This window comes from Vicugna pacos, chromosome 3 (genome assembly GCF_048564905.1).
Source record: "Vicugna pacos chromosome 3, VicPac4, whole genome shotgun sequence".
NCBI lineage: Eukaryota > Metazoa > Chordata > Mammalia > Artiodactyla > Camelidae > Vicugna > Vicugna pacos.
In genome coordinates this window covers 79,355,459-79,380,023 of record NC_132989.1, presented here as the reverse complement: position 1 = coordinate 79,380,023, position 24,565 = coordinate 79,355,459, and the positions used below count along the sequence as shown (strand labels likewise).

General features: G+C 32.9%; 1 protein-coding gene across 2 annotated transcripts in view; it reads left to right on the top strand.

The window, feature by feature from the left end:
• The window catches only part of IPO11 (importin 11), a 168,794-nt gene that overhangs the window by 30,426 nt on the left and 113,803 nt on the right, over nucleotides 1–24,565 (top strand). For both annotated transcript variants that reach the window (XM_006206039.4, XM_031675666.2), the window contains exons 6-13: nucleotides 6,912–7,044; nucleotides 9,752–9,810; nucleotides 16,007–16,055; nucleotides 17,482–17,552; nucleotides 19,618–19,810; nucleotides 20,698–20,850; nucleotides 22,357–22,400; nucleotides 23,880–23,970. In XM_006206039.4, coding sequence (XP_006206101.2) covers nucleotides 6,912–7,044; nucleotides 9,752–9,810; nucleotides 16,007–16,055; nucleotides 17,482–17,552; nucleotides 19,618–19,810; nucleotides 20,698–20,850; nucleotides 22,357–22,400; nucleotides 23,880–23,970 — 793 coding nt within the window. The remainder of the gene's footprint in view (nucleotides 1–6,911; nucleotides 7,045–9,751; nucleotides 9,811–16,006; nucleotides 16,056–17,481; nucleotides 17,553–19,617; nucleotides 19,811–20,697; nucleotides 20,851–22,356; nucleotides 22,401–23,879; nucleotides 23,971–24,565) is intronic.

Genomic DNA, 24,565 nt, shown 5'->3' with positions numbered 1-24,565 from the left:
ACTCAAGCCTTCAGGATATTTATAGTATAGTGAAATTTATATAAAAGATAAATGTGTGTTTATAAGCAAATCATCAAGTAGGTTCAATTCATCTTGTTTTTGGTTTTGTTTGGGTAATTCTAATTGCCAAATAAATGTTGATTCTAGATCTTGTCTCTTGCTCTGCCAAATTTCATGCTGACTTTTAAACACACTATTCAAAGAATGACTCTTATGATATATTAAGGGTCATTTCTGCTATGAACCTATGTGGGGATTTAAGAGAATGTGTATGTGAGAGAGAAAGAGTGTGTCTAGTCTTATATAAATATGAGGGAAAGAGGAACCTTTTGGTGGGAACTTTAAGGGAAAAAAGACTCAAGGTGACTAGCTTGATCCAAAAAAAAGTGGGTGGTGGGGAGCCATGCACTAAACAGAAGAGATTTTGAATATAGCATGGTGCTTATCCTTTTTATATGGTTCATAATGACTTGTCTGGGTCCTAGGAAAAGGGGCTATTGAAGCAGTGCTGATTTATGTTTTGGTTTTTGACCCATCTGTGTATCCATTTGACAAATATTCGAGTTCCTACTCTGCTAGTCGCTGTGTTGGATGCCTGAAATGCAGCTGTGAACAAAGATAGGGTCCCAAATGGAGAGAAGGACGGTTTCACCTCCTCCTCCCTCATACTGAGTTTGTACCCTGGATGCATGAGAGCATTGTCTAAGCATCAGTAGCTAAAGACAGCCTTATGGCTGTTGCTAGGATTAGAGAACTTCAGGGATTTGGAAAATGGGCCAGAGTGACCTTCCTGGGCCTGAAGTGTACCAATACAGGTTCGAGAACAAAATAGAAATTAGGGTTTACTTAAAAAGTAAGAAGGTAAGAGATATTGCAAGTCTTTAGGAATGTCCTGCATTGAAAGTTAATAAATATCAGTTGGGAGATATTGGCAATTTGATTAGAAATTGTGAGGTCTTGTGCCCGTCAAAGCTTCTGGCCTAATATATTTTGGTAATTTGATATGTATGTATGTCATAGTTAAGTGGAAACAAATTTATATTTAAATACTGTGTTGAGGAAAAAGCTGATTACTACTTGTTAGTATGAAGAATGTACAGGTATTTTAAAAGTTACTTGTTACGAATTTTTTAAATATATAGAAAAGAGAAAATGTTAACTGTGTTACACTATCATCTAGATTTAGCAGTTAACATTTTCCTGTTTTTGCTTTGTTTCTTTTTCTAAGTTATTTTAAAGTAATTTAAAAGATGTCATGATATTTTGTTACTAAATACTTTGGTATTCATCTATAAAAAGATAGATTTATTTTTGTATATGTTAAAAGAAAATTTTCCACAGATAGTTTACTGATCGAGGAGACTTTTATTCAACTATTCATGGATCAGGCAGCATCCAGTCCCAGCAGATAGGAGCTCCAAAGATTTGTGCAAGGTGAGAGATTTTTTGCAGACTAAAGTGAGCAGGAACAAGGAAGTTAGACTGGTTGGCCTTACTTGATTGGTTAAAGAAGGGTTACTTTCCTTGGAGCACAGGAAAGTCTTAGAGCGGGGTCAGGTAGCTTGTGTTGAGTGGGCAGGCACTGACTGGTTGACCTAGACGTCTTTCCTGGGAGAGCCTAGCATATAACCTTAGTTCTAAATGTTGGTTTTGCTGATGTGGGACTTAGGATGAGCGAGTCCATCTTGGGCTTAATCTGGTTACTTTAACAAATATGATCATTTAACTTTTATCATCCTTAAAACACGTACAAAGAGTGATTTAATACGTCTAGCCAATTTTTATAAGTGGTTTGTTTGAGCCATAAAAGTAAATATGGCAAGTACGTCACATTTGGTCACGTCTCAAGTATGTTTTAGGTTAGAATAGTATTCATTTTTTTTCATGCCATTGAAATGTTGAAAAAACATTTTTGATTGTTTGTCTTGTTCACTCGATTTAGGTTAAGCAGGTTTTGACAGCTACAGTCTATGTATAATATTTATTACTCCAGTATTAGTGATGAATGACAAGACCTTGATTTAAACATTTTTTGGTGCTGACTTTTCTTAGGTGAAAAGTGTGAGGACAGTGGTCTGGAGGCTAAAAAGGTTTAGGAATATTTAAAATGCTAAAAGAAAGAAAACTTCCGGTAATGTTTTGCTTTTGATATTCAGGAAGTCAAGCCTGTGTGCTTCTCGGTTAAAGCTGCTAAGCAGTCAGTGGGTGGCACTGTTTCTTCTGGTTCAGAAAAAGAAAAATGCAAGTATTGGGGGTTTTCACGAACCATTACTTAAAATGTGTCAATAAATAACTGATTTTCATATTGTTTGACTGAATATTTCCTCCCCCCTCTACATTTCTGAAAAGTAAATGTAGAAGAAATGGTTTTATCCCTCCTACTTGTGCTTCATTACTTTCCCTTTTCCAGCTGAGCCTTCTGTAAGCATACATTAGTTGGTATTTTCTGGAGCAGATAGAAACTTTTGCAGGGCTTGTGTTTACAGGATAGTTAGCAGTATTCCTTCCCAAATTCCTGTGGTTTCTTTTTTCTTTGTCTGTCTCCCTCCTTTCCCCTTTGGGCTCAAATAGTGCAATTGCTTCTTTACTCTGTCCCTGTTTGTGTAGAGCCCTTCTGTAGGCTAACTAAAAGAATTATGAATTGGAGCTGTAGTAGATGCCTAGTGTCCTTAACTAGGTGCTTAGCTGCAGAACTGGAATATGAAACAAAGGAGAATATTAAATAAATTTTTCTTCATACTGCTGTTTTTTCCTTGATTTCTGTCACAGGTGCTGTATACTTTCATTCAGCAATACCTGCTGTATGCCAAACTAATACCTGCTACATTCCCAACTTGTTACCCGCTCTTTGTATCTATGGTCCTAAAGTAGTACTTTCATACTGTTACTTCTCAGGTCCAAAAAGAGGGAAGAATTAATAGATCAAGGTGTAACTCTGCCATTGTTATTTGTAAATGTTACTACACTATTTATTCATTTATTTTTTTAAGAAATGGGGGTGAATATTTCAAACATTGATGAAAGTTGCTTAAGGTGGAATGGAGTAGAACCTTTGATTATTTGAAAGTTTTAGAATCGCATGTTTTAGAATCAAATTATAAATAGAGGATGATTTTATGGACTAAAGTAGAATTTTAATTACTTTGATTCCACCATGATGAAATACTTTTATCCAGCTCTTGTGACAATAAGAAGCTTTGATACAGTATTTAGAGATGCTCTGTGATATATTTTGTTCTTTGATTTGGGAATGAGTGAGGAGGTTTTTATGTTTAGTATGTATACAGTAATTTACATTGTGTATATGTAGGTAATGAAATTCTTAAAGGGATATTCTCCTGGTAACCAAATTAGTGCTTGAAAAAATTATAACAGTTAAGATAGTTTTGCCCTTTTTCTATCATTATTATAAAATGCCTTTAAAATATGTCTGATGTGATTTCAAAATATTACGCTGATGATTTACTATGGCAAATTCTCCCTTATTATTACCCTTCTTAAGCTGATACCAGGTTCCATTTTGACAACTCTGTTTCTCAAGCTTAATCTTACTTTTAATTGAGAAACTAGGGAATGATTACCATTTTTTTTAAAAAATTGAGTCTGGCCTGTAGTGGTAGATGAGGATATTGAGAATTGGATAAAAGACTCTATGGCTATTATGACTGAGTGAATTTTATGTATAAAAAAACTCAGAAAAACATTCACTTTATATTAGCTGTATCTTGCATAGGTATTGTATGCAAATAATAGAATAGAAGGACACATTTTTCTATTGCATCCACATTAAGAGCAGTATTGACCTTGATTGGCATATGGGAAAATTTCCCTTTTGGTAGTCATGGTAAGAAAATTTTGCTATTATTCAATTATTATATAATTTTTTTTTTTTTTTGATGGAGGTAATGGAGATTGAACCCAGGACCTTACACATGCTAACCACACACTTACCACTGAGCTACATCCCCGGTCCCTATATAATTTTTGGAGAACAGGGTTTACTGTATCAATTCCGAATGCATAGGATAGTATCTATTTAAATCTGTTTATGTTTTTGTATTTAAAAGTCTAAATAGATTTTACTTATATGAATAATGCTAATGCTATTTATTTTACTAAATTACTGTGTAATTGGTAATAACTGTTTTAAGAAGCATTAGAACATAGAGTTTAAAAATGCAGGCTCTGGTGGGTGGGAGATATAGCTCAGTGGTAGAGTGCATCCTTGGTGTGCATGAGGTCCTGGGTTCAATACCCAATGTTTCTCTTCATTAAGGGGGGAAAAATGCAGGATTTGAACACTCCCTTGTTTAAATCTTTTTCTCCCTATTAGTAATTATGCTTGTTTGCTCTTGTACAAATTGCTTAACCTCTCTATGCCTCAGTTTTCTTACTGTGAAAGGGAAATAGCAATAATATCTAGCTTTTGGATTGTGGTAAGAGCAGCTCTTAGAGCAGAGTAGGATTTAATAACTTTATTCTGTTGTTAGTATGATTATTTTTCTCAAATAATTACCATTATCTACATAGATACTTGTATCCTAAAAATACCTTTTAAAAGAGTTCAATGACTTTTAAGTACACTGACACAAAAAATTTCTATATAAAAACAATTCTTCTAAACAATTTTAATAGAATCTGTATGTAAAAGTTAATGTTAAGCAAATTGTTTTAAGGAGGAGATACAAAGGACTATATATAAAACAGTTCAAGGTTTCATTTTTTTTTTTTTTCTTTAAGCAAGAAGCAGATTCAGAATATAATGGTTTTCTGTTGTTATTTGAAATTTGGATATGCACCTTTTGGGTTTTATTTTATTTCTCATATAAACACTGAGTACCAAATGGGTCTGAAACTTAAAGCCAAGGCTATAAATTTCATTTTTTTGTTCTTTGAAATATTTTCTACAAGAAAATTATACTTTAGTTTTAAACTTAACTTTTAGGTCTTATGTAGAATCCCTACCTCTTCTCTGCTTCTAAATCCTTCCATTACTATTCTTTCCCTTTATTCTGGCTGAAAAATATTTTTGATTTATATGTTTGAAAAATTATAGAATTCAATATAAAATTATATTGTGAGTGTGATAAAAATTAGAATGATGGATTTTCTGATTCTAGACGTATGTTTTAGTCTCAGACTCTCAGAAATGATTTAATTTACTAAGAAAATTATTAAAATTTATTGTAGTTGTAAGTGAAACTTACAAGTTTTTTGAGGTAAAGCTTTTTTTCCCCTGTGTATCATGTCCCTTCTGTTTAGAATGTGTATTTGCTTCTTTGTTATAACAGTGTTTTATGGGATGATGTTAATTTTAGACTCTTTTTATGATATTGTTGCTTGTGCTGTAATTCTGTATTGATTGAGATAATTAACAACACAATATTTCGGCTATAATAACACATTAGGATTAAATTTTATTTCACTCTCTGAACTATTGCATGTATACTTGAAAATATGCTAAAATGATTTAATAAGTAGCTATGGTACCTGTTGTCAAGCATGCACACAGGACAAGGGAAGGGCCAAGGCCTAGCCTGACTGATTGGTTGGTGAAGATATGAGTCACTTTTAGATTCAGACAGTTTATTAGTTATCTTTGATAAGAGAAGAGCAGTTATCCATCAGAACTAACTCCCTGTGGTCCTTGTCCCACACACCAAAAAGAATGACCAAAGCAATAGGGACTGGATAACTGCAGTCCAGGCTGTGGGATGCCCCATTGCTGAGAAGCCCATTTGAGACTTAACTAAGTGGTTTTGTGTTCTGCAGCTCTGTTCTGTGGGAGAGAAACTAGGAGTGGGATAGGATGCCTTACACCTTTTCAGAACCCTGGAGGCTGTGAGAAACTATCTTGTGACAGCCTAACAGAGGAGATAGGGAGGTGAGCAGGAGATGGTCTTTTAGCAGTTGCTTACAAGCCTTTCACCCTCTCATGTTCCAGGAGGAGCACAAGATGTACTACCAAGACTCAAATTAGCTGAGATTCAAGCCTTTGCCTTTGTGGCCTATGTAGACATGTGCAGAGTTGCCTGGGGATATGGTAAAGCTCTTTTTCTACACCTGGAGGCACAGGCCATTAAAATACTGAATTGAAATAATAGAAATGGAATTTGATTTTTTTTAAATAGAAATATTATATTTACAAGATTGCATTTCTGACTGGTTTCTGATGCTTAACATTGTCAATACAGTGTTTACTTAGTTGAAATGAAATACTTATATCTCGAATAAGAAAAAAACCATTCTAAAGTGTGCTAATGATAGCCAGTCATATGCACTTTTATTTAAAGTACATGGCCTGTAGTCTTAGCTGGATGGTGCTTAGATCTTCTGGAAAACTGAAGAAACCATGGGAAGATCTCAGTATAAGTCAGGTTTTCATATACCAGTACGTAATAGGCAAGCAACCTGACAAGTGATGTGGTTTGTATGTTCTTGACTTTAAATGCCCAAAACCATATGGGTAGGATCGGCAGAACACAGAAATTTTAACTTCTTTGTATTTCTTAGTATATTGATTTATCTGATAAACTGAATGACAGTCTGTAAGTCAGTGTGTATAAAAGTGAATGTTGCAGCTATTAGTGGAGGGAAAAAAAGATGAAAAGTAGGAAATATCAGACTGCAATGCAGACATTAGGCCAAGTAACGTTTCAAGGAACTAGTAGTATTTTTGGGGGGTGGTGTGCATGTGTGTGCGAGTTCATAACAGCCAATGTAAACTATACTTGCTATTGTGCATTGTGACGCAAAATGTTTGAAATATTGCTGTACATGATTCTTGACTATTTTAAATCTCACTGAAGGTATGTGCTCAGTTTTAAAACCAAAATGTATTACTGAGTAGGTCTAACTGATTACTGGATTATGTAATAAGTTTATGAACAAATTTGCTGATATCTTTGCAGTTAGCTTCTGGAATTTATAGTTTTGCCTGCTCTCTGTGGAATCACCATACAGACACATTCCTTCAACAAGTTTCTTCTGGCAATGAAGCTACAGTTCTAAGTTCACTAGAGCGAACTCTACTGTCATTGAAAGGTATGGTTAAACTTGCCATGTTTATTTTTGAAACAACATGCCTTAGAACAGTCACCAGATAGTTCCTCTGGTTGGACTTTCTGTTCCCAGTTGCACTGGTGGAAAAGTAAGGGGTTAATATTTCTCTTAGACACAAGGGCTCTTGTAGTTTATTTTTCTTTTGTGAGAATAGCTTTTCCTCTACCCTGACTAATTTATGGAAGCACACATAGTTCAAATGGATAGTTTTAAGTTATATTCACGTTACTGGATTTCATGGCTCTGAATATATTCCTTTCAAAATACTTCCTCTTCTTTTTTGCTTCATTTCTCATTCTCAATCCATTATTATTGTCATGACGACTTTCCTAAACTTCTGTCCCCAAGGCTTAGTTGAACTCTGTCTCCTGGCTCTCTTTTCCTTGAAAACTCAGATTCCATCTTTCTTGTTTCAGCTCAGGCTCACTTGGATTTCAGAAGGTGCTTGATGGGGTACTGTGTTGGCCTGTGTTTTCCTGTGTTTTGCCTGTAGGCATTCCCTTAACATATACCTCTATTTCACCTTCCTTGAACCGAATTTATCTTGATGAATGTATTCTGAGGTTCTTTTCCTTTCTAAAACATTCACAGTCATTTTATTTGTCATATTCTCTTTGTCTTCTTTCTGTTCTGGTTGCTAAAGCTCTTTTATCTTACGTTTCTTAGTTTGATCACAAGCAGTCTTTATTTCTCTCTTAGTATAGCTCATTTTGCATTCTCTGTTTTATTTATAAACTCTTTTATCTTACTCACCCTAGTACCTTAAAATGCCATCATACACTCTTGGCACTACTCTGATGCATCACTTACATAAACCAGACAGACAAATGCACACACTCCAAGCTGTCAGTACATCTTGGTGAGCCTTGTGGACAAACTTGAATTATTTTCAAGGACTGTTGACAAGGAAAATCCAGTCCATTGTACAGGTGGTTATACAAGTGAGTGGAGGTGGTTTTGTCAGCTTCTTGAGGAAGAAATTAAAAGGCCTTAGAAATGCTTACTCTGAAAGAATTAGAGAAACTGATACAGGTTAGATACACAAAGCAGTATGTACTGTATTTAATGATTAAGGAATTTTCAGGAGTTCTTGTGATTGTAAAGTTTTCTTGTATTACTGATTTGAAAGCCTAAACCCTGACAGAAATGATACAACTTGACTCTGTATTAAGCTGCTTTAAGCTTTTCAGCAACTCAACATCTCAAGGTCTTACATACACATTAGCATTTCTAAGACATCCCTGACCTAGAAAAATCCCATAGCATTTCTCTTTAAAATACTTGTTCTGTCCAGCTATAAATTTCTATCCTTTTATAACTTAAATACTTAGGACTAGAGCTTTTGCTACATGCAATCTTTGATTTTATATCTGCGTGCATTTAGTATCTTTTAGACATGCATATATTCATTATTTCATTCAACAAATTTATAGGTTCTTGGCACTGAGGAGACAGACATAATAGAATTATCACACAAAAGTATGTACGTATAATGTTATGATAATTGATAATACTCCCAGAAAAGATTTTCCTGAGAAAGTGATGTTTGACCCAAAATCATAAAGGATAAGTAGAAGTTAACTAGGTGATAAAGGGAGAAAGAAGGGACCATCCCAGATAGTGTGGATCAAGATCCCGTGGTGGGAAAGAGCCTGTCCAGAATAAGAGACACAATGTGAACCCTGTTTTCTGCAATTATGTTGCAGTAATTGATAGTATGAAACTGAAGGTCTTTAGATGGTTGCATTCTAAACCTAGTTTTGATACACTGCCTTTAGACCACCTCATGAACGCTAATTTTATTTTTAGTGGAGATACTGGAGATTGAACCCAGGACCTCTTGCATGCTAAGCATGCTCTCTACCATTGAGCTATTACCCTCCCGATCAACAATAACTCTTTAGTTATATAGAAAGCAATGCTGTGGAGTGACTTTAAAATTTGTAGTTTTAAGCTGCCACCATCCTCTTTTTACTGAATTGTTCTGAGTGTTTTACATGCATTGTACTATTGAATCCTTTAGTAACTTTACAAAGTAGGACTTATTAACCACAATTTATAGATGAGGAATATGAGATCTAGAAAGGGTGTCCAAAATAATAGCAGTTGTGGACGTTGGAGCTAGGATTTAAATTTAGATCTGACTTTAAATCTATTATCTTGCTTATCTCCTTGTGTACATAAGTTTACTTATAAAATGTGATGCTTGTAATTAAGAGCTGTAGTCTATTCCAGGTTTGAAAATACAGTTTAATCTTTATGTTCCTTTTAAAAGATACTGTATTTTCATTAATGTAGCCTATAACTGAATAAAGCTTTTTGGTTACTGTTGAGTCATAGTTTAAGGTTTATGGAACAGAGGTAACCTTCTCACTTTCAGAATACAGTGGCTATTCCAAGTGAGAAGTAATAAAAATTATGTAAATTAAACTAAAATATGAAACATGAGTGGTTATAAGTGAGAAGAACTGCTTTTGAGTCACAAGAACTTGGCTTTAGTTCAATCTTTCCCATTTAGTAACCAACCAATTACCAGGAGTTACCTTTCTTTATCTATTAAATGAAAGAATTAAGCTAGATTAACCTCTAAGCCTGATGAAGCTTTATGATTCTGAGTCTTTGTTATGATTATGATTTTAATAGGAAAAACATGAAAAAGATGTAAGTAAAGCTTGATTTTACTTTTCAGTGCTGCGTAAGTTAACTGTTAATGGATTTGTAGAACCACATAAGAATATGGAAGTGATGGTAAGTGAAAAAAGTCTTTTACTTTTTTATAATGTTGGGAAAGTGCTTAATATTATCCTAAGTGTTATAAAGCTTATTCTTTTTACTTGGTATTCATTTAAAAGTTTTTATACAATGACCATCTAGTTTTTTTTACTGTCTGTATATACAGTTCTACACTTTTAGACATGTGTTCTATTTTCACTACATCAAAGCAGCTCTTGTGTGAAGGAGAGGAAATAGGCCTAGGATAGTTCTCAAGATACCTAGGTACATTGAGAATGTTAATTTGAATTTGAATTCAAGTGAGCTCTTGTGAATTTGAATGCTGTTACAACATTACCAGGGTCAGTGTAGACAGAATGATACCCTTGGTATTTTCCTTTGTCTGTTTTTGTATACTTAAAAGGAGATTCCCACCCCCCGACCCCACCCCATGGATCATAACATTTATACATACTCTGCAATCGATTTTAAGAAATAATACACAATACGGGAAAACTCCATTGATAAGCACAAGTTGTGATGTTTACTCATTTTTGGTATAGTGTCATATACTTTTCCTATATGCAGAAATACATAGCTGCATATATTTTACTCCAAAACAAAATATGATTGTATTATTGTATATATGTATTGAGTACTACATGTGTGTACTCAAATCTATATTAGTTTTCACAGTGAGCTTAGGTCAGCTGAAGTGTTACTTTCTGTGGATTGCTTTGGGGACTGCATAGGAATTATAGGACAAGTATATCTAATTGGGTCTTTAGGTCTGTCCTACTAGATTTGGCCACAGCTGCACTTAAAAAAAAAATCTTTAGTGTTATGTCTATAAAATTTTGATTGAAATAATGGTTCTATTGTTAAAAGAATTAAAAAACTGCTAGTGTACATCATTATAAGGCAAAGACTTTTTTTCTATAAAAGTGTTTCATACTTTTTTTAAGTTAAAAAACAGAAAAGGAAATAAAAAGTTATTTAAAAACTTACAGAAATATTGCTAACATTTGTAAATATCCTTTAGGACATCTTAATGCTTATTCTTTAAGGCATACTTTCTCTCTTCAGTTTTGTATAAATGAGATCTACATGCTGTTTCCTTACTTGCTTTTTCTTTTTTTAAAGTTTTTTATTGAAGTGTAGTTTATATACAATGTTAGTTTCATGTGTGCAGCAAAGGGATTCAGTTATATACATACATACATATTTTTTTCTTTTCAGATTCTTTTCCATTATGTTTTATTATAAGAAATTGAATATAATTCCCTTATATAGTAGGTCCTTGTTTATTTTATATATAGTAACATGTGTCTGTTAATTCCCAACCCCTAATTTATCCCTCCCCGCCCTCTCCCCTTTGGTAACCATAAGTTTGTTTTCTGTGTTGGTGAGTCTGTTTTTGGTTTGTAAGTAGAATTTGTATTTTTTAAACACCTTTAATATGGTATGAAACTGCATATGTTTCAGATGTACAATTTGATGAATTTTGATAGATGTATACACTAATGAAACCACCACCACCACAATCAAGATAGCTAACATTTCCATCACTCCCCAAGAGGTGCAAGATTTCGAATTCCCAATTTATCCCTTCCCACCCCCTTTTTCCCTCTGGTAACCATAAGTTTGTTCTCTGTATCTGTGAGTTTATTTCTGTTTTGTAGATAAATTCATTTGTGTCCTTTTTTTTAGATTCCACATGTAAGCCATATCATATGATATTTTTCTTTTTCTTTCTGACTTCACTTAAAATGACAATGTCCAGGTCCATCCATGTTGCTACAAATGGCATTATTTAATTCTTTTTTATGTTTGATTCATATTCCATTGTATGTATATACCTCATCTTCTTTATCTAGTCATCTGTTGATGGACATTTAGGTTGTTTCTATGTCTTGGCTGTTGTAAATAGTGCTGCTCTGAACATTGGGGTGCATGTGTCTTTTCGAACTATAGTTTTCTCTCGATATAAGCCCAGGAGTGGGATTGCTGGGTCATGTGGTAAGTCTACTTTTAGTTTTGTAAGGAACCTCCATACAGTCCTCCATAGGGGCTGCACCAATTTACATTCCCACCAATAGCATAGGAGGGTTCCTTTTTCTTCACACTCTCTCCATTATTTATTATTTGAAGACTTTTTAATGATGGCTCTTCTGACTGATGTGAAGTGATACCTCATGATAGTTTTGGTTTGCGTTTCTCTTATAGTTAGCGATATTGAGCATCTTTTCATGTGCCTGTTGGCCATCAGGATGTCTTCTTTGGAGAAATGTCTGTTTAGGTCTTCTGCCCATTTTTTGATTGGGTTGTTTGTTTTTTTGATATTAAGCTGTATGAGCTGTTTGTATATTTTGGAAATTAGTCCCTTGTCAGTTATGTCATTTGTAGCTATTTTCTCCCATTCTGTAGGTTGTTGTTTTGTTTTGCTTATGATTTCCTTTGCTGTGCAAAAGTTTTTTAAGTTTAAACTTACTTGCTTTTTCTTAAGCTCAGAAGGTAGTATGGTTATTTTTCTTACATCAGGAATATTGTTATGTCATGTCTTTAATGATTATATACTAAACCTATATAATTACTGTTGGTGTACTAATTTTTTTTAAATGATAAAATTAATCATAGGTTTCCTCTAATTTACTTGCCCAGTTTCTATTGATGGACATGTAGGTTGTTTCTAGTTTTTAATTGCTGATAAATTATATTGGAATAAACATTTGGGTACACATTTCATTGTGGACTTTTCTAATGATCTCTAGGATAAATTCTTAGAAATGGAAATGTTGGGTTAAAGCTTGTGCACATTTATAGTATTAATATATATTATCAAATTGCCAGAAAATATATCAAAACCAAACCCAGTTTTAAATACTGGTACATTTAAATATTTATGTTTATTTCCATACTGCCAGAAAAGTTTTTCCAGAAACCAGTTTGACAATTCCCCCTCAGTGCTCTCACTAGAATGCAAGTTTGATGAAGGCAGAGACATTGTTTCACCTACTGTTTACCCCAGAGCTTGGAACAGTCTCTGCCATATAGTAAATGTTCAGTAGTTATTTGTTAAATGAATGACTATATAATATGTTAGAAATATTATGTCAGAAGGCTTAATAATTATTTTTATATGTGGTATTATTCTGATTATAAAATTAATTGAAATATTGATGGTTAGTTTCAGTTTGTTTTTTTTTTTTAGTGAAAATGAATTGTTTTGAATCACATTCCTATAAACCAGAATAGTGGTTTTCAGTGGATACTGCCAGTATTTTGTGAGCCTTTGGCTTTCTCTCGAGAGTCTTTCTTCTGTCTACAGAAATGTTACATCAGCTTCTACTCAGCTATAAATGCCAAATTGTGGCTTTTAATGTATATATTGACTAGTGATGAGAATAGAATTTTTATAAATTAAGGACGACTTTTAAAATAATATAAAGATCTTAAAAATAACATGAGAGACATGGAAACTTAATGTCCATGGACAGATGATTGCATAAAGAAGTTGTGATACAAACACACACACTCATACACACACACAAATACTACTCAGCCATAAAAAAGAATGAAACAATATCATTTGCAGCAATACGGATGGACCTGGAGATCATCCTTCTAAGTGAAGTAAGCTAGAAAGAGACAGAAAAATACCATATGATATCACTTACATGTGGAATCTAACAAAAAGACACAAATGAACTTATTTACAAAACAGAAACAGAGTCAGAGACAGAAAACAAACATGGTTGCCAGTGGAGGAAAGGGGTGGGAAGGGATAAATAGGGAGTTCAAGATATGTAGATACTAACTACTATATATAAAATAGATAAATAACAAAGTCCTACTGTATTGCACAGGAAAGTGTATTCAATACCTTGTAATATAATGATAAAGACTATGAAAAGCAATATATGTATGTATAACTGAATCACTATGCTGTACACCAGAAATTAACACAACATTGTAAATCGACTATACTTCAATTAAGAAAATAAGATAACATGGAACTCAAAAGATGCTTAAGATGCACTATATGAGAGTGGTGAGATTTTGGTCTCTGTAAATTTGGATCTGAATCTTGACTTAGCCTTATCCTTGATACTGAGTTTCCTTTTTGGTAATGTGGAGATGAAATAACAGTGCATACCCCATTGGATGTTGTGAGGAGTAAGATAAATAATGATTTTTGTAATGAGGTCAGCAACTAATTAAAGTGCTCTGTAAGTTACCATTTAATGGTTATTTTAATTAGAGTTCTTATTCTGTTATTATGTAACATTAGTCAAGTTACTTAGTTTATTTGGACTACATAGTTTAGTCAGTTGTCTAATGCTATAAATTCCTGATTCTCTTGATGAGCTTACTAAAATTGATAGCCTTTATAATTTTCTACTTTCTCTGGAGAACCCTGACTAACAGGCTAATTTTATTTAAAAGAAAATAGAATAAAATTCCTCCTATCTTGTAGCTACTATATGGGATCATTGGACCCTTATTTAAATTTAAGATACTTAAGGGATCTCAGTGATCTTATTTTTCCTATATTGAAGCATTTTGCTGTTTTATCATCCTAGGAATTATTTTATTATTAGTTATCATTACTTATCAGTTCTTCTCAGCTGTGCATGAAAAGATTGAAATACTTTGAAATGAAAGAATGATGGACTTGCCAGAAGGATGAGGCAATAGTTTGAGAAAATTGATTATCATTCTGCAGTTTTCTCACTGTATTGTCCACGGTATTGCATCATCTTTCAAGAAGATACAAAAGAAAACTTCAGATGCTATCTCTTTATTTTACTATTAGCTCTCATTTAACACAGTTGAAAATTCAGAATTTTTCATCTTCTGCTTGAAATGGCTGAGAGAAGAAAATTGACAGAGGAAAATGCTTCATAATTTTTACATGCATCAGAAGAGGGATGCTCTCAAAGAGACAAAGGGCAGCACTCTAGACCGTAATAATAGTAGTGAAATTGTTATAGTGAAATCTCAGCCTCTTTGTCTTCAGGTGTTGATATCCTGGTTGAATTGTCTTAAACTCGAGAATTGATGAGTGAGCTGTGTATTGATTGCTAAGGACAAAGAGAAAATACAGCATTCTATTCTAGTTAAGTCATTTGTCAGGAAACCTTGATTGCATAGTGTTTTGTGTTAAAAACCTAGACCATCTTATTTGCTAAAAGGACATGGGTTGTCTTTTATGATATTATACACCATAATTTATTGATAAAAAAAGGTCTGTGATGTTTAAATTCTTAAAAATTGTAATGAAGTTTTTTTCAGTACCCCTTTATATTTATTTCTGTAAAGTGTTCATAACATGTCTTAAAATATATTTTAAAAAATAGGGGAGAGTATAGCTCAGGGACAGAGTGCTTGCCTAGCATGCATGAGGTCCTGTGTTCAATCCCCAGTACCTCCATTAAAGATAAATAGATAAAAACCTAATTACCTCTCACCTAAATAAATAAAGGAAAGAAAGGAAGGAAGGAAGAAAGAAAAGAAAAAAGAAAGAAAAGTGTATTGGACCCACATGGTAAATGGTGATTGTTACCTCCTTTGGTATCTGAAGGCTCTTGTTTTAATACTTGAGATTGAGAACCTCTGCTTTAAACAGTTGTTACCATATATTCATATTATGTGTACTTACTATTGCTAAATATCATTCCTAGATTCTGGAATAGAGCAAAAAACAAAGCAAAGTTTTCTTAAGGATTTTTTTAAAAAAATCTTTTATTTATTTGTATTCTTGTTTAGGCAGTTCACAGAAATTTTCTTTTTCATGCGTGTGTGTGTTAATGTGTGTGTGTGTGTTAATGGAGGTACTGGGCATTGAACCCAGGACCTCATGCATGCTAGGCACATGCTCTACCACTGAGCTATGACCCCCGCTCTCTAGGATCTTACAGTTTAGTGGGAGGAGACAGATGATAGACACACAGTAAAATAGTAAGAATAGAGACTGTTTAGTGAAATAGAATGCTTAATAAATAATTTTTTATTTATTGCAAAGTGATTTAGGTAACTGAAATGAAGTATTGAGGAGATGAAATACTATAGTTTTTTCTCATGTTGTTTATAATGGTAGAATGATTTTTACTTTATCTAATTTTAACTTTTTAATATGTGATAGGTATGTTTCTGGTTTCCCTGGAAAAGTGTAAAGTAAATGCTTATAAGAGAATAAACTGAGACTCTGTTCAAAAATATTCTTTTCTAGGGCTTTTTACATGGAATATTTGAACGTCTTAAACAGTTTCTGGAATGCAGTAAGTACTTCCATGACAGTAGGTTTTACTGTAGAATCCTTATTTATTAGTAGCTTTTGCTCAGCACTTGCAAATCTAAAGAGAGGCTAAAAATCTTGTATCTTGATAAATAATTCTCTGAAATTGAAAGCTTAGCTTTGTCTTCATATACCTGTCTTGTCCCAAGTATTGAGGAAACCTTTTTTTTTTTAAATCTATTTTGTATTCATTCCTTCTGCTTCATTTCTACAGCTACAGCTGCTGTTCCATGCAGACATCCACAATAGTCGTATGTTTAGCTAATATTCATTAAGTGTAGATCCTTTGCCAAATGCTGTTTAGACTTCTTATTGATTTGGTTTCTTTTAGTACATTATACATACGTATATGTTTGAGATAAATGTCCTTAAATGGTACTTTCACTTTGTAAATTCTTGTTCATTAACCTTCACGGACTTACCTTTAGGACTCTTTCTGGTCTGCTACCCTACACAAGAGAATTTAGCATTTGCATTTGTGCTGTACTATACTGATGGTCTGTCTTCCCTTTGATTGTAAGCACCTTTACTCAGGATGGACATACATACGCACACAGGATACATGTACATGCGTGCATGCTTGCACACAAATGTGTGTCTATCCTGTATGCATGTGCTTTTATGTGTGAGTTTATTTGGGGACTTTTTACCCTGAGAAAATATCTTCATTTACTCACTTTTAGGGAGTTGCTAATTGTTTTATGACAGTCATTTTCAGTTTAGTAAAAACATTGTTGAGTATACTGCCAGGCACTGTTTTGGGTACTGTGCACGCCAAGATGAGTAAGATAGCTCTTATAATGTAGTTTATTTTTCTAAAAATGGGCATTTTTCTCTTGTCATCCCCATGGGGGAGGCAGAAGGAAGAATAGAAGTTCTTCCAGGAGAGAAGAATGAGGTAAATGATGAGATAGATTATAAAGAGTATGATTAGAGGGCAGGATAGTTAATGGGCTGATGGACATTATTCTGAATATGCAAAAATTAATTATGCCAGGGAAATTATCAGAAGAAAATTGTTAGAAGACATAGGAAAAATAATGAGTGCATTAATCTTTGAATACTTTCTTTTTATTTACGTTGCTTGAAAAGTATTTCAAGTGTGACTAATTTGGATTTTGAAAATTGCTACCCTTTTACTTTAAAATGGGCGCAGTTTGTACTTTAGGATTAATTTTGTGAAATGTTGCAATGAAGGTTACTGTGTGCAAGTCTGGGTATTGCTTTTTCAAAACTTAATTTTTATGGTTTATTTGTTCAGAGTTGGGAATACATACTAATGAATTAATAATGAAAATATTCTAAAATATATTTGACAGTATTTTTGTAAAAAGTTTTATCTTTGTCTTGGTTGTGAATTTATAGACTATTAAAAACTTGTACTAATATTTAAAATGTATTTGTAACAGGTAGAAATATAGGTACAGATAATGTATGTAGAGATAGACTGGAAAAGACCATCATTCTTTTCACTAAAGTGGTAAGTTTTCTTTTGATCTTAAGTATGTTTTCTTAAATGAAATACATAGACTCAAATTTAGTAAGGAAAATGATGTTTTTTTTAAAGCATGCATTTTCACCTTACTGTAAAAGTAACTTAATTTCTGATTGTTTTTAGGAAAGCTAAAAAAACTCCTTTGTATCTTGAAGCCTTTAGAAGGCATATAATAACCATATGTCATAGTGCGTAAGTCACCTTGATGTAAAAAAATAAATCCTAATAAATACTAGAGAAGTTGATTCCTCTAAGGCTCGTTATTCTCAAACCCACTGGAAAAAGCAGAGATAAAGAAGATACCAGTGCAGCTCAGCAGGACATAGATAAGATGCCCCAGTAGATAATATCAGGAAGTCGATATATTCATGACACATTATCAGCATTAATATCACATGCCTTTTGAGTAGAATTTTATGGATGCATTGTGCTAGGCAATATGTATATATTTCTGATAAAATTAAATTTTTAAAAATATTAATTTTTATGAAATTTTGGGCTTGGGACTTGGGAAAAGTGTAAAGAATTGGGTTATAGCAACCAGGAAGACCTGGTTAGAGGACTGCATTGCCCTAAAATAAATATCTGAAGACAAGTGGCAGTAACTAAATCTGTAGCTTATTTTCCCCTTTTCTTTGAAGGTTCATCATAGGGTTGAGGCTGTTTGTTCCCTGGGAGGGGAGCAAATGAGTAGAAATGAGCTGTTCTTATTTTTGTGATTAGGTAGCAGTTACCTTTAGTTTCATTTGTCTTCATTTCCAGCTCTCATGTGCCAAATAGCCTCAACAGCCAAAGTCCACCTAATCTTCCAAGACCCAGATAAAATTGACTTCGAGTCTTTAAGTTAAAAACAAGAAACACAAAGCAAAGTAAAATAAGATGATATGGTTAGTCAGTGGGGCTGTGCAATGTTCACATATAATTTAACTTACGAAATTCATATTTGTGATCTCCATGACTTTATTAAAGACTTTAAAATGTGAACATTTTAAATGTGCCTCCAAATAGAAATGAGTAACTTTGAATCCCTCTCAGGTTACCACTCAGCTTCAATGTGTGGTCATGGTCAGTTTTGGTCTATTTGTGTACTATTTCTCTTTCTTCTCCTTTTTCTTTGTTTTAAAGCAAATCCCAGATATCATATAGTATTATCTGTAAATATTTAAATGTATGTCTTTAAGTGATAAGGAATTTAAAAAGAAACACAATCTTAACGCCATTATCACAGTTAAAAATCCATGTTATAGATTTGGCTGCCCACATCCTGATGTGTTACTTAATATATTCTTTATTTCTATACCTCTCTTCCTCCTATATTTCTTATAAACTTGTAGTTAGATATGGAGGCTTGATCACATTCAGGCCTTTTTTTTTTTTTTTAAAGGAAAGTGCCATTGGCAAGAATAACTTTATAGGTAGTGCTCTGTATTTCCCATTGCACCACATCAGGAGACGTACAGTATGTGGTTGTCTAAGATTACTGAGTGCGCTATCCATTGTAAAGTTTTTCAACAGCCTTTCTCTATCGATTCTAGCAGCCATTGATGATCATAGTCCTGATCTGTTGTTTGATTAGGGGTTACAGAGTGATGGTATTCTGATTCTGTTACTCCTTTTGCATTTATTAGCTGGAATTTTATGAAGAAGAAACCTCCCTCATCAGCTGTTTGATACACTGAAATACAGTTCATGTAGGATAATTTTTTGAGTCTTTCCCTTTATTACTTTTTTAAAGGCCCATCTTTAGTGCACTTAAACTTTTTGTATCACATTCATTCATTGTTATCAGATTAAGTATGAAGTGAGTTCATTTTGGACCCTGTACTAGAAATAATAGAAAGTTCAAGTAATGAGATATAATCTGATTTAATCCACACTGTATGGCATACTCCAAGAAGTATATTACATGTGAAACTGCACATACATGGATTCCCCACCAAGATTCAAAATTTTCTAAGTGATTACTAGCAAAGTTATGAGATGTACCTATGAATGATTATATTCATATATGAATTTGGGGATAATACATTTTAATTTTTTTTCTTTATAGCTTTTGGACTTCTTGGATCAGCATCCCTTTTCATTTACTCCTCTAATTCAGAGATCACTGGAATTTTCTGTAAGCTATGTGTTTACGGAAGTTGGTGAAGGTGTTACATTTGAACGATTCATTGTCCAGTGCATGAATCTTATTAAGATGATTGTAAAAAATTATGCTTATAAGCCATCCAAAAATTTTGAAGGTAAGTGATTTACTGGTAGTTTTATTTTTTTTCATTTCCTTGTTTTAATCTAAGTGTGAAGTAATTGCTGTTTTTATTTAGATTTTTTGAAATCCATTTATTTGAGTATGAAAAATAAAATGTTGCTGGGACATGAAATAGAAAAAAGGATTAGAGTCTTTAATATGGAAATATCAGCCTTTAGAAACCATACTGTGCATTTAGTAAACTGTCTTTTATAACAATGTAATATCAGTTGAAGCCTAGGGACTTGAAGAATTAAGTACTGCAGTAACCACTGCAGCTCATGTTGTAGCCTGTATTTATTTGTATAATTAAAGGTTTTTTTGACTTTATATAAAGTGGGGTTGCCTCTAGACAGGTTAAATTGTTATATTGGAGTTGACCCTTGGACAACATGGAGGTTAATCTGCGTGTGATTTATAGTTTGCCCTCTGTATCTGGGGTTCCTCTCTTCTGAGGATTCATCCAGCTATGGAGCATGTAGTGCTGTAGTATTTCCTATTAAAAAATACGAGTGTAAGTGGACCTGCAGAGTTCAACCTTGCATTGTTCAATAGTTAATTTGGAATTCATTTATGTGCATGTATACTGAGATGAATGAGGAAGTCTTGTAAGAGAGAGAGATGTACATTAGTCACTTCAGAACAGTGTGATCATATGTATAGCATGGAAATGTACAAGCTATAGTGTGGTAAAACAAAAGCAAGACTGGTGTGTGTGGTATGAATAAAGGCAAGAGCCTCTCTGAGATTTGTCAGTAATAAAAATGAAAATTTATATACCACTGTATCTTTCCCCCCAAGAGTGTACTTCTAGGTTTGTTGGAGTTACATAATCTAACTTAGAATGTTTGTACAGTTAACTTGGAAATTTTATTTTTCTAGATAGCAGCCCTGAAACTCTTGAAGCTCATAAGATTAAGATGGCATTCTTCACGTATCCCACTCTGACAGAGATATGTAGAAGACTGGTCTCTCATTATTTTCTGTTAACTGAAGAAGAACTGACAATGTGGGAAGAAGACCCAGAAGGCTTTAGTAAGAATAATTTTTTCAGTTTTTGCATGGCATTTCTTCCATCAACAGATATCATTTATTTGAATGATAGGTATTATAATATTGCATTTTAATATAGCATTTGATCTTAGAACCTTGTGAGTTTTTAATTTTAATGTTTAAAGTTTTTAATTTATTTTTTATTGACATATAGTCCGTTTATAATGTTGTGTGAGTTTTCAGTATACACATATATTTCAGTCATATATATACAAATATGTATTCATTTTCATATTTTTTCCATGAGAATCTTGGTTTTTAAAAATCAATTATTTTAGTGATAAAATTATTATTCTTTCTTTGTTAGCCATTAGTAGATACTTATAAGCAGAAAATGAATGACTTGTTCAAGTATATAAAAGTTTTTCCAGAAAAATGCCTTTTAAACTTTTTAGATGTTATGAATTTATCATGTAGTTTAAAACAAAAATATAAAATTAACTGCCTTTCTCTATTATCAGGTCAGTTTCTACTTTCTGATTCATTCTGTATTTTATTTGTACAAATTTTTACTTCAGAAAGAAGTTGGAGATGAAATTTCTGAATTGCTGAATGGGTTACCTATTTAAATTTTAATTTAAAATTAACTTTTTGATGATTGAACTTTTTACAGGAGATCTTTTTTTATCTGTTTGAATTTAAGTAGTAGATAGGATAACTCTATCAGGGCCTTTGCCAAGGAAAAGCAAGGAATTGTGTACCTGATAAAGTACCTGTCTGTGAATGAAGTGGCATGTGTGAGTCACTTGGGCCATGGTGAGAATAGGCTAAATTTTAGCCTCTTCTCATAACTTTGGCTGAGTGCCTTTGTGTAGTTATACACATCTATTTCCAATATTTTTAGAATGCCTTAAACATTTTTGTGAGACTTACCGTCCATCTCTTTTTGTTGTTTAGAAGTATTTTAGTCCATTTAGAAAATACAGAACTGCACTGTATAATGCATCTTTTTTGTTTTGCTTTTTCTCTTAGCTAAAATGTTACGTTTCATATTACTTTTTTTATGTGGTGATAAAGTACTATAACATGAAACACTGAATCCCTAGAGTTTGAAAGTCCTGAGAATATTTTACTTTAAATGTAGGAAATTTATGGAAACTATGACTAATCATTTTAACTTATAAAATATTATTATTGTATGAAATGTTTCTCAAGATTGTAGGCATAGTGTATTAGTTATTGTCAGGTACCCTGGGAATGACAAGTACTTTGAGCTTTCCTTCCTATAGAATTTTTAATGAAGGTGAGAATGCTTATGGACATAAGCACTTGATAGGTGGCTGTGGTATACACAGATAAGATTTGTGGCTTTTAGTAAAAAAATCTGTGTAAGACCTTGTGTTCCCAAGGATTTATGCTCAGTGTTACTTTAAAACAATTCACAGCTTTATCAATATTATTTAAAATCTTTGTTTTGCAAACTGGGATTTTTGGAAACATCATTATTGCATTTGTGGAGAGCATGATTTGTCACATTTTTAATTGCAGCAGTGGAAGAAACAGGAGGAGATTCTTGGAAATACAGTTTGAGGGTAAGTATTGATTGAAAGAAAATTTGATAGGGAAAAGCTTAACACTTCCATAACTCTTAGTAGAGACTGATACTCTGTTGAAGGTTCCAAGCATTAAGCCAGGCAGATAGGAAATTATTTATGATTGCAAGAATCCATATTTGAGAGGAAAGCACTTAATTAAATTGAGAATTTGTATCTGAAAAAAAAAAACTTTTAAATTGGAGGTTTGCAAAATGAATTTTTCTTCGTTTTGCAAATGGATTGGGAAATAATTGTCATTGCGGGAATACAAAATGTTCTTGAAAGTCAAAGCTGTCTTTTTTGGCCAGAATGATTTTTTTCCTCCTAAGTATTTCAGTAATTACAAAGCTTCTTTTGATATGTTATTTTCTTGTACTCCTTAGTATGATTCTCATAGATCAGCCCATTGCTTTTAGTTACAGAACACTTTTTAAATACACATTGTTGATATGGCCTGCATTTGAGTAAGATTTTTCAGATGTGGTCTTTGAACTGTTGTTTTTGTGAAGGCTTGTGTTTACATAATTTACATAATTTGCCATTATTTTTCTAAGCATGTGTGCTACTGTATTTAGTTTCATAAACTTCCATAGAAAATCTTAGTTCTTTGGAAATTTTATTAAAAATTTACTGCTTTTTAAGTTTTTTAAACTTTCTCTTATGGAAAATGTCAGACATATTAAAAAAATAGAATCATATCATGAACTCTTCTGTATCCAAAACGTAGTTTACCAGTTATCAACTCATGGTTAGTCTTGTTTCGTATAAGTACTCCCTCACCCACCTGGATTATTTTGAAGCAAATATCTGAGATGACATCATTTAATCTGTATATATTTCAGTATGTGTATCCGTAAGATTCCTTTTTAAACATGAAGTGTAATACCTTACAAATTTAATTATACTCTCCTTTATATTATTAAACATCTAGTGATTCAGTATTTTTAAGAGCAAAAATGAATCATTCCTTTTATGTGGCTGTATTGTGGTTTCTTTTACTGTTTGTGTCTGTTAAAAGAAATATTACAGTCTGGTGAATTGAATTCATGAATTGCTATTGTTACTTATGTCATTGCTAAGAAAACATATAATTTTTTAACATATTAATTCCTGGACAGTCAGTCATTTATAGTTCTGAATCTATAAATGAATGTGGCTCCAGACTGCTTTTTTAATTTAAAGAATTATTTAAAATGTAAATATTTCCTGTCTGCAATTTTACCTTTTTGAATGCATAATGCCAAAAGATTGAAATAGTGAAATAGACTTTCCATGTTATGAGTTAAATTATTATAATTTGATTTTCTTTCCCACTGTGTTTACATAAAACAGTAATCTACTTTTTTTTTTTTAAGTCAAGAATTGGGAACAGATTCAGAGATTTAGGATTTTAAAAATGAGTATTCTTTGCTTTATTGTAGAATTAATCAGTACTGTGAATAATTTTCACTAGAAATTTGTTTTTTCCCCCTCCAGCCTTGCACTGAAGTACTATTTATAGATATATTCCATGAATATAATCAGACTCTTACTCCTGTACTTCTAGAAATGATGCAAACACTTCAAGGTGAGGTATATTTTGTGATACTTTGATTTATCTATTAATGTTCAGTTAAAAGCTGTGAGTGCCCACTACATGCAGTGCACTGTTTCCTAGACCATGTAATAGACATGAATTTGAGAAAGACCAAATCTGTACTTTTTTTTTTCGAAAAGGTGTCCTTTATGATAGAAAACAAGAATGGGCAATTAACAAGTGAGATAGACCTTGAATGTGATAGTCAGATTTTACTGTGGTAAACACACTAGCAGTGTAAGCAAAATAGTGGGCAGTTAAGTATATTGGTTGGGGAAGGAGCTTATTTGGAGCATGTTGTGGGCAGTAGGGGGAGTAAAGGTTTAAATAATAAACATTAACGTTAGACTGGTGGCAGTGGGAATGGAAAGAAGGTAATGGATTAAAGAGAGAATGATGAAGTGAAATTTTTAGTGTTTGATCATTGTATTTTGTACACAAGTAATTAATTAGTTAACTATTAAGAGGGATTTATCACTTCTGTCCATTCTGCTATACTATAAATTTTAGGGAGGGGGCAGTGAACACCTCTGTTTTGTTCACACCTTATTCCCAGGGCCTGGCACATTCAGTAACTGTTTGTTAT